Genomic DNA, 12,079 nt, shown 5'->3' with positions numbered 1-12,079 from the left:
TTTCTAGTTGAAAAGTAGATTGACTGAAAATACATAGTGGGGAAATGCTCACATTTTTTTTCCTTCATCATCGCTCTTCACACTGACATAATTATTTGTTATTTTCCAGTAAACTTTGGTGAAAAAGGATTCTGAAAACTTATTTTCCTTTGAAATGCTCCTATTGCTGATAGTGGCCAATTGTGATAAAATGGTCTTGTTGCTTTAGATAATTAATGTTTGGTAGATTGAATTGTAAGAAGCCCAGTGATGCATACATTTAAGATTTAAAATTCTTTTTTTCCTTTTAGTAATTATTTTGCTGTAGACACTGCCTCTGCCATAGCCATTGCTCTGATGACGTTTGGCACTATGTATCCCATGAGCGTGTACAGTGGGAAAGTATTACTGCAGGTAAGGGTCTTTCAATGCTCGTGCTTAATATCAGCCATCTTCTTCTACCAGATATAAAATTGTGTGCATTCTTCTACTAGATAGTGAAATTTTTAGCCCTCTTGGAAATGAAGCCAAACAATAATCTCTAAAATTTATTTAGTAAGAACCAGATGAAATTATATTGGCCCATGAAATAGACACAAATCTTCCTGTATTTATAAGACAAAATTATAAATTAAAACAATTTTGCCTCTAATAATGTTTCAAGTAAAAACAATGTTACTTAAAGATTTTTTTAGATATTTATTTTCCCCTAATAAATGTGCTTTGGCTTTTGTATAATCTCGTTATGATCGTTTTCTTATTTCCTGCCCTTGAATCAGTGAGACTTTTAAATTTCAAACTTAAAATTAAGAATGACAAATGACTACTTGTTGAAACAAGCACCTGAATAGAAAGGTAGTTTCCCAGGACTGAATGTGTATGCGAGCACTGCTTTTCCTTTTGTTTACTCTCATGCCTTTTCTAAAACTTACGAGTAGAATCTCCATCTCCAAAAGCAGTGATAACAGTAAGGTCATAGTTGTATAGAGCTATGCCCTATACAAAATGGTACTTTCTTAAAGATTTTTTTTTTCGTTGGTTGGTTCTTTAAGGCTTATTTGGTTCTAGAGATAGCATCTTCTTTGTGAGATAAAAAATAAGCATGGGCTGATTCCTTATGTTGCCCCACTAGTGGGGCCAATTGAAACCTTGCTTCCCTACACCATGATAGGGCACATGTCAAACAAAGCAAAGGCTGGTATAAAACCCCATGTTTTTTTGTTTCAGGACCACTGTTGAAAAAATTTATCTGCCTAGATTCTTATTTTATTTTATTTTTTCTCCAGACCACACCACCCCATGTTATTGGTCAGTTGGACAAACTTATCAGAGAGGTAAGACAGAATAGTAAATAAAATCATTTATAATTAGAGAATGCAAAGAGTGGGTACAAATAATACTTTATTCAACTCTATCTCCAATTTTATTTTAGAAGCGTTTGTATTCTTTGTAATAACACAGTAAGAGATATAACATAGTGACAAAAGTATAAAAATTTGAGGAATTGCTCAGTCTGGAAGCCAAATTCACTTGAAATAAATGTGGAAGGTAATGGTCTAAAGACTGCCCTATTAGCAATATAAATGCTGTGATTTTTATGATTCTATATTCAAACCTAGGATTTTGATTAAGTTAAAGGGCCACTTTTATATGTTGATTGCTTTACCAACTAGCATCTTGATCTGTGGGTTTAGACTTTGTATTGTTATAAATTTCTATCTGTTAACTAATGAAGGAATAAGATAATTGAATTATTTGGATGTTGAGAGTATTTTAAACTATTGCTTGTCAGTATCACAAAGGCCACTTTTACCAGTAGGGCTGGCTACTTGTCTTAGGTAGTAGAGCCTGTGCCACTGTACAAATGGGCCACACACTATATATCTGGCCTCGGAATTTCCTTTTGGCCAACATCCAAATAGCATCTTGTGTTGTGCAGAAATTTATTAGAAGGAATCCAGAGAAAGAAGTGATGGAGAAAACAAAACAAAACAAAATCTGATACCACAAGTGCTGGATATAAATGTATGCCATATTGATAAAATGAAAAGAACCATACATTGTTGAACAAAGTGGAGGTGGGAGGAGTAAAAACCTAATTCTAGAAGGATTGGTGCAGACAAGAAACTGGGAAAATAAGGCCTTGACTCAGTACTGAACAAGCAGAAATGGTATCTTGAGTGAGTGGTCTTGGACTTCTCTGCTAATGAGTGTCCTCGTGCAGGGTTTGGCCATGTCATTTCTAGGCATAGAGCAAGTCCATAGTGTAACTGAACTGTGTTGGGCTTGTCAAATACAAACAACTCTATTTCTTTGTTTTTGATTAGGTGTCTACCTTGGATGGAGTTTTGGAAGTCCGAAATGAGCATTTTTGGACCCTAGGTTTTGGCTCACTGGTATGTTTTTGACATATTACTTCAGTTATAGTTTAAAACATAGTTTATAATTTTTTTTTTTTTTTTTGTAAGGAGATCAGCCCTGTGCTAACATCTGCCAATCCTCCTCTTTTTTTTTTTTTTTTTTGCTGAGGAAGACTGGCCCTGGGCTAACATCCGTGCCCATCTTCCTCCACTTTATATGGGACGCCGCCACAGCATGGCTTGACAAGCAGTGCGTCACTGCGCGCCCGGGATCCGAACCAGCGAACCCCGGGCCGCCGCAGCAGAGCGTGTGCACTTAACCGCTTGCGCCACCGGGCCAGCCCCCATAGTTTATAATTTTTAAAACTGAAAGAAGTGTTTCTTTTCTTTTCTTTTTTTTTTTTTTTTGTGAGGAAGATCAGCCCTGAGCTAACATCCGATGCCAATCCTCCTCTTTTTGCTGAGGATGACTGGCCCTGGGCTAACATCTCTGCCCATCTTCCTCCACTTTATATGGGACGCCTCCACAGCATGGCCTGACAAGTGGTGCATCGGTGCACACCCGGGATCTGAACCTGGGCCGCCAGCAGCGGAGCACGTGCACCTAATCGCTATGCTACAGAGCCGACCCTGAAAGAATTGTTTCTTTAAAATTTTTATAGAGTCTTTGATTCCCATTTCTGTTCAATAGAGTCTAAAATGTAGATGGATTCAGTAACCTAATTGAGATTAATTGAGGAATGTTTTTCTTTTCTTTTCCTTTCAAACTACTGTTAATGATCTACTGGGCTGTCCAGATAAGACAAATCCATAGTCACACATTGCTAAATATGAAAATGTTGCAAAAGTAAAAGGTGCAATTATTTTCTTTTTAATTGCAGTTCTAATTTTGGAGATTTTGCTGAATATGTTGAAGAGTTATAATGACACAACTTGCTTCAGCATAAAATTCCATGTTTTCTAATCCAATTTGGACTTCATTACCAGAGAGACTTTATTATGCAATAGTTTCATTCCTATGTCAGGAATGATGAGGAAAATCCAGGAAAGTACCCAGGAAAAAAAATAATTAATCACCAAAATCTTATCATATAGAGAAAACTGCTGTAGATATTTTGGATTTTAATACATTTACTCTGCTTAGAAAATGAGATCATGCTGCTTTATAATTTGTTCTCTTCACTTAGTGTATCATGAACAGCTTTCTATGTCTGTTTGTTTATTTATTTGTTTGTTTGTTTGTTTATTGGAAGATTGGCCCTGCGCTAACATCTGTTCCCAATCTTCCTCTGTTTCTTTTTTTGCTCCCTAAAGCCCCAGTACATAGTTGTGTATCATAGTTGTAGAGTTGTAGCTCTTCTCTGTGGGACACCACCTCAGCATGGCCTGAGGAGCGGTGAGTAGGTCTGGACCCAGGATCTGAAGCGGCAAACCTAGGCTGCCGAAATGGCGATGCCCAGACTGCCGGAGCAGAACGTGCAAAGTTACCCACTATGCCACTGGGCCAGCCCCTCAATGTTTTTTTAAGTCCTGTAGTTTTACTAGAATATGTCTTGGTGTTGATCATGCTGGGTCAATTATTTCAGGTATGCAGTATACTCTCAATAATGTTATGTCAAAAACATTTTTTTTTTAACTTTCAGGAAAGTTTTCTTTAATTATAGTTCTTAATATTTATTCTGTTCTCTTGCTTTGATTTCCTTCTTTGGGAACTCCTATTGTAAGCATGTTGGATCTTTGCCTTTCTTTTGTGTTATTTTCTTTCAATTATTATCTTAGTTTCCTTATTATCTCAATTTATCTTATCTCAATTTCCTTTTGATTTTTAAAACTTTCCTTCTTTTCACCTTTTATTTCTCTTAGAGTATACCTGTGTATTTATTTGCTTTTGTATTCCTTCTAGTTTAGTCTTCATTTCTGAAGTGCTTTTTTTCTTGTATTTCTGTCATCTCAGTCTGAGGTTTTCTAATTCTGACTTATACTGTTCTTGTTTCATGTTTTTTGGCTTGTTTGGAAAAGTAGGTTATAGCTTTCATCAGTTTTTTAAAAAATTATTTTATTGAGGTCATGTTGGTTTATAATATTGTGTAATTTCCATGTACATTATTATATATCAGTTTCTATATAGACTGCATCATGCTCACTAGTTTTCATCAGTTTTGTAGGTAAATTTTTCTGGAGATCTTTTATAGTCTGTTCTGAATTCTCTTTTTTTTTAAATAAATTTGTTTGGGATTTGGATTCAGTCCTTTTGTTGCTCCTTTTTATGTGATACTAGTTTTCCTGAACTTTATAATAAGGAGGAGTTTAGGGTAGTATATCTAAATTCCTGATTTTAGAGCTTCCTCTTCAGTGAGTCTATGAAGAGCAAGTTCTTTCTTTCTTCTGGCTCTGCTCCTCTCCCATTTGTATCTGAACCTTCTCTATCCTTTGTCTCTACTGTGCTGCTCAATTTGGATTCTCTTCTCAGTTGTTTCTTCTTAATGTGGGGCTTTGTACTGGAAGGGAGCTTTGCGTGGTTGCTTTTGAGAGCTCATAGGGCTCAGACTACCCCAGCTCTTCATATCTTATTGCAGACCCAGTGTACTCACCCACTATTGAAATGTGCAAAACCTCTCCCAGTTTCCCACCTGCCTTTCTCAAATTTGCTGTCCTAGATTGCCATTAAGTACCAGTTGGCTGCTTTGGGGTTTTTAGGTCAGTCAGATGCCCTATTGCTTCCTCCTCCACAGAGGCTGATACCTTCCAGGTCTTATAGCTTGTATTTCTTTGGGTTTCTTAGAGGTACCATGTTATCTAGTTTTTTGTAAATGTTGTCCATAGTAGGTTTTGGATTTGCTGTCTTAGCGTCTCTGTTTTTATGGGGATAATTAGGGTGTTTCAAAAATTACCACCACTGCTGCTATCTTCCAGGAATCTCAACATAATTTTTAATAGCTGTAGAGTTTTATATTATATGAATATGCCATAATTTATTTAATCAGTCCCCTAATCAACAAGTTGTTTTCCATTTTTCCCATATAAGCAAGGCTGAGATAAACATTTTTGTGGAATAATCTTCTCACATGCCCATGATTATTCCTTAAGATTCATTTTTGTGAGTCAAAGGATATTCACATTTTTTATGGCTTTTGATGCAAATTGCCAAATCACTTTCCAAAAATGGCTATACCAATTTACATTCTCCCAGTAATGTAATTCATTTTTATTTATTTATTTATTTTTTTGGTGAGGAAGATCAGCCCTGAGCTAACATCTGTTGCCAATCCTCCTCTTTTTGCTGAGGAAGATTGGCCCTGGGCTAACATCCGTGCATGCCCATCTTCCTCTGCTTTATATGTGGGACACCTGCCACAGCATGGCTTGATGATCAGCAATGCGTTCTGCACCCAGGATCCGAACCCGTGAACCCCAGGCTGCCGGAGCAGAGCACGCGAACTTAACCACTATGCCACCAGGCCAGCCCCTGTGGTTCATTTTTAATCATTCTGTTAATTGCACAGATATTAATAAGTCAGCAGACAGCTGTTTATTTAGCTGGGTGGCTTATAAACACAAAAAATACAATCATCTCAGCTATTCAGAACTTGGCCATCTAACAACCGCACCAGTGTAGCTCCTGATTAAGACCAAGGAAATGAATAAAACAAGCTTTTGAGCTGCCAAGAAAAGTTGTCACAGAAGCCATAGATAAATGCAAACACCACAATCATAGGAGACTCTGTTCAAGCTCGTACTGGGAAATGGTTTTCACTTATTTTAATTACTTTGATTTCCATATCAGACTGAAAGAGGATACAGTATCTTTTATATTATATAGTTTTTTATAGTCACGACTGTGAGATGGTACTGGCAAAAAAAAGGAGAAATCAAAGATGACTTGATTTCTAGACATGGCTTGTCTTACCTAAAAGTGATAAACTAGAAGTCAAATTCAAGCAATATAGACATTTTCTCTATCTCATGATTGACAATAGCTCTCTTATTTCTGCTCAAGTTGTAGCTTCAGACACATTGTAACCAAAGCAACTGTTTGGCTAATTTATGTGCAGTTTATGCTTTGTTATAATTTTTTCTTTTTTGAAAATCTGAGTTTCTCTAAAAAATAACATGGAATATCTGCTGGATATTTTATTTAAGTTTTTATTATATAAATAGTACCTGATTGTTAGATAGACTAAAATTTATAACTAAGTAAAAAAGAAGAGAATAAAAACCTAGAGATAATTGCTGTTATTCTTGGTATTTTTCTGTGTGTGTGTTTTAACCAAAATAGCATCATTGTTGCACCTACTATTTTGTTATCTACATTAAAAACGTAATGTGTGATAAACGTCTTTTCAAGTTAATAAGCGTACTTTAACCATCATGATAATGCCTAGTGCTCTCTGTCTTACTAGTAACCTAGGTTAGAAACCTTGAGATCATCTTTGATCCATCTCCCGCGTCCATTGCATCCAGTTGGGTATCAGGTCCTCCTACTTCTAACCCATAGAATATCATGAATCCATCTGTGCCTCTCTGGTCACACTGTATTTGTCCTATCTTAGCCCTCCTTATTTCTAACCTAGATTGTTGCACTCATTTCCTACCGGTTTACCCATCAGCCATACCTATAGTTTTTCTGAACTCTGAGTATTTTACTTCTGTGTGATTGCTGCTGTTAAAACTCCTTGTCATGATTTTTAGAGCCCTCTGCTAGCCTTTCTTTTTAACATTATTACCAACCTATTTTTTTTTCTTCTTTCCATTTTTTTTCCTTCTGTTTCCCCCATCCTCCTACCTTCCTTCATTCTTTCCTTTCTTTTCTCTCTCTCTCTCTCATTCTTTTTCTAGCCCCTGAAATATTTGCACTTCTTTATATATTAGTAATATTGCTTATTCTTCCCCAAACATGCCATGCATTTTAATTGCTATTCCTTCAGCTTAGAATGCCTGTCTCCACCTTTTGAAATTTCATTGAACCATCAACCCTAGATCAAATGCCATCTTCTTTTGAAGTCTTCCTCGATTGGAATTAATACCCACCTTTTCTGCCCTTCCAGAGCATTTTTCATGTGCTTCAATTATATTGTACCTTGTATTTTACATGCTTGTCTTCCTCCTACATGGATTTCTCTCTTTTTTTTTAATACAGTCGTGTCACTTAATGACAGGGATGGATTCTGAGAAATGTGTCGTTAGGCGATTTTCTTGTTGTGCAAACATCATAGAGTGTACTTACACAAACGTAGATGATATAGCCTACTACACACCTAGACTATACAGTACTAATCTTATGGGACCACTGTTGTATATGCAGTCCATCATTGACCGAAACATCATTATGCAGCACATGACTGTATTTTTAAAAAGTTACATTTTATTTAAAGAGTCACAAATTATTTCATTAACTCTTTACATTAATAATCATTGCTAAGTAGTCTTTAAAGGATGTCAAGACATTAAGCTTTCTCTTGTTTTAAAGAAAATACCAAGTACTGTTACAACCAAATCATAAATAAAATGTTCATTTCTATTGGAATTTTCAGAGGTATAATTCTAAGCAGTCTCTTTCTTATGATTCTGCCCCTTTTAGGCTGGATCAGTGCATGTAAGAATTCGACGAGATGCAAACGAACAAATGGTTCTTGCTCATGTGACCAACAGGCTGTACACTCTAGTGTCTACTCTGACTGTTCAAATTTTCAAGGATGATTGGATTAGACCTGCCTTACTGTCTGGGCCTGTTGCAGCCAATGTTCTAAACTTTTCAGATCATCACATAATCCCAATGCCTCCTTTAAAGGGTACTGATGATTTGAACCCTGTCACATCAACTCCAGCTAAACCTAGTAGTCCACCTCCAGAATTTTCATTTAACACCCCTGGAAAAAATGTGAGCCCGGTTATTCTTCTAAACACACAAACAAGACCTTATGGTTTGGGTCTTAATCATGGACACACACCTTATAGCAGCATGTTTAATCAAGGACTTGGAGTTCCAGGAATTGGAGCAACTCAAGGATTCAGGACTGGTTTTACAAATATACCAAGTAGATATGGAACTAACAATAGAATTGGACAACCAAGACCATGATATGCTCTAATTTAATTTATTTTTATCAGGAATATTGACTCCTTGACTTCCAATTTATTTAGTAATCCAACTTTGCATTGACTGTTCAATCATTTACTCTAACTGTTGGAGAATAGTAGCCTTGTTCACATTTCATGAAACCAATGAAACTATATTTTTGTAAAATGTATTTGGGGCAGTGAGAACCTTCTAAATGTTATAGGCTTTAAATAGGCTTCCTTTAGAAAGTGTGTTTCTCTAAATTTGAATATTGCTATCTTTGGTTTTGTAGTTGACTGCAGTGTGATATGACATTACCTTTGTAAGAGAGCCACTTGATAGAGTAGGCCTGTCACATTAAAAATATAATATTTTCTTCAGTGAAATTTATAAACATGCTTCTTGAATGATGATACATATTTTAGGAAAGGAAAAAAGTATCCATTCTAAAAGTAAAAGTCTCTTTTATAGCTTTTCTCATTTTTCTTTGAAGTCCTCCTGAATTATGTCTTGCCAAGTAAAAGCAAAATTTTATCAGAAATTTTAGAACATATTGTACTATCTAGCATAATTTAAAAATTTTAGTTATCAATTTTTTAATAGTTTTTCTCATTAGAAAATTTCAATACCTTTGTAAATAGTTCATGGTTCTCAAAGTGTTTTCTTTTGGTTATATGAGTACCAAATTCATTGGTGACGTACAATGAAAGAATCCCCGTTTTCTGACTTACATTTAATCAAATATGACATAATGGTGAATTTATCTTTTTTGTCACCTATTCATCGGTTGCCTTGTTAATATCTCATTTTATTAACAAAATGTATCAAATATATTACCAAAATATATGGAATTTCCTACATAATATGGAATTTGATATCTTTTCAAAGTTTCACAATTTGAGTTTACGTTATATAACTTTACCAAAACATAATGTATCTTAGGTTATAGAATACAGTATTCTTAGATCTGCAGCAGACAGTTTCTAACTTATTTTGTTTTGCTTTGTCAAAATAGTGAATTGTTAACTGTGATGAAGTGTGAGAATCATGTAGATTATTTTATTTTTTGAGTATTTTCCAAATGCAAATGTTCAGGACTTTCCAACATGGCCAGTATGACTTATAAAAAGTATAACAAGCAGCAGTCACAAATTACCTATAAGGTTTCTTTCATTTTATCATGAGTTTTTTGTTTTTTTTTTTTTGTGTGTGAGGAGATCAGCCCTGTGCTAACATCCGCCAATCCTCCTCATTTTTTGCTGAGGAAGACGGCCCTGGGCTAACATCTGTGCCCATCTTCCTCCACTTTATATGGGACGCCGCCACAGCATGGCTTGCCAAGCAGTGCGTCGGTGTACGCCTGGGATCTGAACCAGCGAACCCCGGGCCGCCGCAGCGGAGCGCGCGCACTTAACCGCTTGTGCCACCGGGCCGGCCCCTATCATGAGTTTTATAACTAGAGTTTTAGAAGGGGTTTCTGAGAGTGGATTCAACTCTCCTAGAATCCATTACTCCTGGAGATTTATGACTTTTCCACCATCAGCCAGCTATCTAGAGACGATTTTCATTTTTGTAGAATTTGCAAGTTTCTTGAATCAACTTATCCTCTTTTAAATATGAGCAACACTTCCAAATCCTATTTCTTCACAGTGGAATAACAAACATCCAAGAAGCCATCTCTGTCAAGCAGAATTGTAGTCATCCTGTGCTAATAAGTGACCGTGTTCCAGATAACTTTTGCCCAGTGAGGAGTTGGTCACTGTCTTTGACATCTGCAGCTCTGTTCAGGCATTTGACCTGCTGAAGAAATAGAGCCCATACTACCTTGACTGCTGGGGAAAAGGAAACTTTGTAGAATGCAATAAGGCAACCTGTTCCTTATTCCTTGTCTTATGTTCTCCAACTATTACTATATGTATTATTGGTCTACTATTACAGGTTGGTTTTTCCTCCATTGACCTCATCTAAATGTGAATTTGGGTCATGTGTGAAATCTGAAGAACTGCCATGTACTGAGTGGTGATTCAGAGGTATGTGCTGCCACCCTATGCATGTCTTCTCCATTTCCACGGAGATTTTTAAACTGTCCAGGTACTAAACACAGTTGTGTGTGAGATTAAACGCCTACTTCCTCAACACCTATTCCGAGGCAGCATCTGTGCAGTTGTCCCACCAAAGGTGCTTTGATACCCACCTACACTATTTGAGAAGTTGCCTGTGGGTTCTGAAGGAATTGGCTCTACTTGCTGAAATTCTGTAATGCCAGCAGGTGCAGGTGACATTGGTCCATGTAGTATTGGATAGAGAAGCCTTATTTGCCAAGCTCTGGCCAGCTTCTGGATATGGAAACAAGAAACTTGGCCAGCATAGGCCTATAGTCAGCAGCCTTACTAGGAAATCTTGCCACAGAGTCACTTGAAGCTAGACTGAGAAGGGAATTTGAATTAAATCCTTGGCCCATTGTTTGTGATTAAGAACAAGCTCCATGGAGTGTGATTAACCCTGTTTGAGAAATCACTGTATTGTAACGGAAAAAACACTGGACTGGAAGGCAAGAGCTTTGGATTCCAATCCTGATGCTGCCACTACGTAAGTAGTTTTGAAACCGTGGACAAGTCATTGAACTGCTCTGAGCTTTCTCATCTGTAAAGTTAGGGTGGGGAATGAATTAGTTGATCTGTAAACTGTCAGCTCTAAAATTTTATGACTAATCTGCAGAGTATATGCCCACTTGCTAAACAGACTATTGTGCCCCGAATTTCTTTCTAGTGACTACCTCAACATACAGGCCAAGTGTTACCTACACTAACACCCAAGCCATTAATTTGAGGTGCCACGAGAATAGAAGGTAAACCGCAGGCTAACACCATTTAAGTTTTTGTTTATTTCAGACTTGCCTTGACTTAAATCTGTTTAAATTAAACAGATTTATCTTAGACTTCTTTCTTTGTGGGGAAGGATTATTTTTTGGGGTGTTGGAGAAAAGATTAAGACAGGGTACCCTTCGTTTTCATAGGGTACAAAGAATGGGGTACACTTTTTCTTTCTTCGTTAATCTCTGAAGTCACAGTTGGAATTACAAACATGTTATCAGCAACTGGAGAGGACCTGAATTTCAAGCCTCTGATTTAGCTGCTCATAAACTGCCAATTTTTTGCTTGACTAGAGAATGCTGATCTTATTTGGGGGTCTGATCTGCTTCTTATATAAGAAAATGCTTTTTACATTCCAAATTGTTTGAATTAAACTGTTTGAATAAAGAATGTACATGGAGTTTTCTCTCTGGTTTTAAATAATTTTTGCTTGTTTCTTTATTCGATAGCTGTTTATTGATAATTTAAATATCTCATATTTAGCAAATATTTGTTGAGAGTCCAGTACATGCCAGGCACTGTACTAAGTAAATGTGTGTGCAATATTCCAATTTTGGGGACTTGCTATTCTTGAGAACAGGGGGAACACAAAGATGAACAAGGGTCCCCTTCAAGTAGGATAATCCTAGTAGGAGAGATGAGACACAGAACTGTTGCACATGTAATTAAATTAAACTCCCTCCCACTTCCTACACTTCTTTGGCTTCATGTTCCTGGCATCCTCCTCTTTTCCTCCTTTTTTCCTAAATGGTGAAACTAAGAAAGTAGATTTTCATGGAAGATGCCAGCTAAGGAGGTAGTGGTGCCAC

General features: G+C 36.7%; 1 protein-coding gene across 2 annotated transcripts in view; it reads left to right on the top strand.

The window, feature by feature from the left end:
- Positions 1-11,670, top strand: part of SLC30A6 (solute carrier family 30 member 6) — a 48,305-nt gene extending 36,635 nt beyond the window's left edge. For both annotated transcript variants that reach the window (XM_004418160.3, XM_087436945.1), the window contains 4 exons: positions 291-393; positions 1,266-1,313; positions 2,307-2,375; positions 7,918-11,670. In XM_004418160.3, coding sequence (XP_004418217.3) covers positions 291-393; positions 1,266-1,313; positions 2,307-2,375; positions 7,918-8,418 — 721 coding nt within the window. In that variant the 3' untranslated portion in view covers positions 8,419-11,670. The remainder of the gene's footprint in view (positions 1-290; positions 394-1,265; positions 1,314-2,306; positions 2,376-7,917) is intronic.
- Positions 11,671-12,079: the final 409 nt, after the last annotated feature.

The sequence above is a fragment of the Ceratotherium simum genome, chromosome 11 (assembly GCF_057802395.1).
Source record: "Ceratotherium simum simum isolate JZ-2026a chromosome 11, ASM5780239v1, whole genome shotgun sequence".
Lineage (NCBI taxonomy): Eukaryota > Metazoa > Chordata > Mammalia > Perissodactyla > Rhinocerotidae > Ceratotherium > Ceratotherium simum.
The sequence above is the reverse complement of the archived record's forward strand: the minus strand, read 5'-3'. Positions and strand labels throughout refer to the sequence as shown.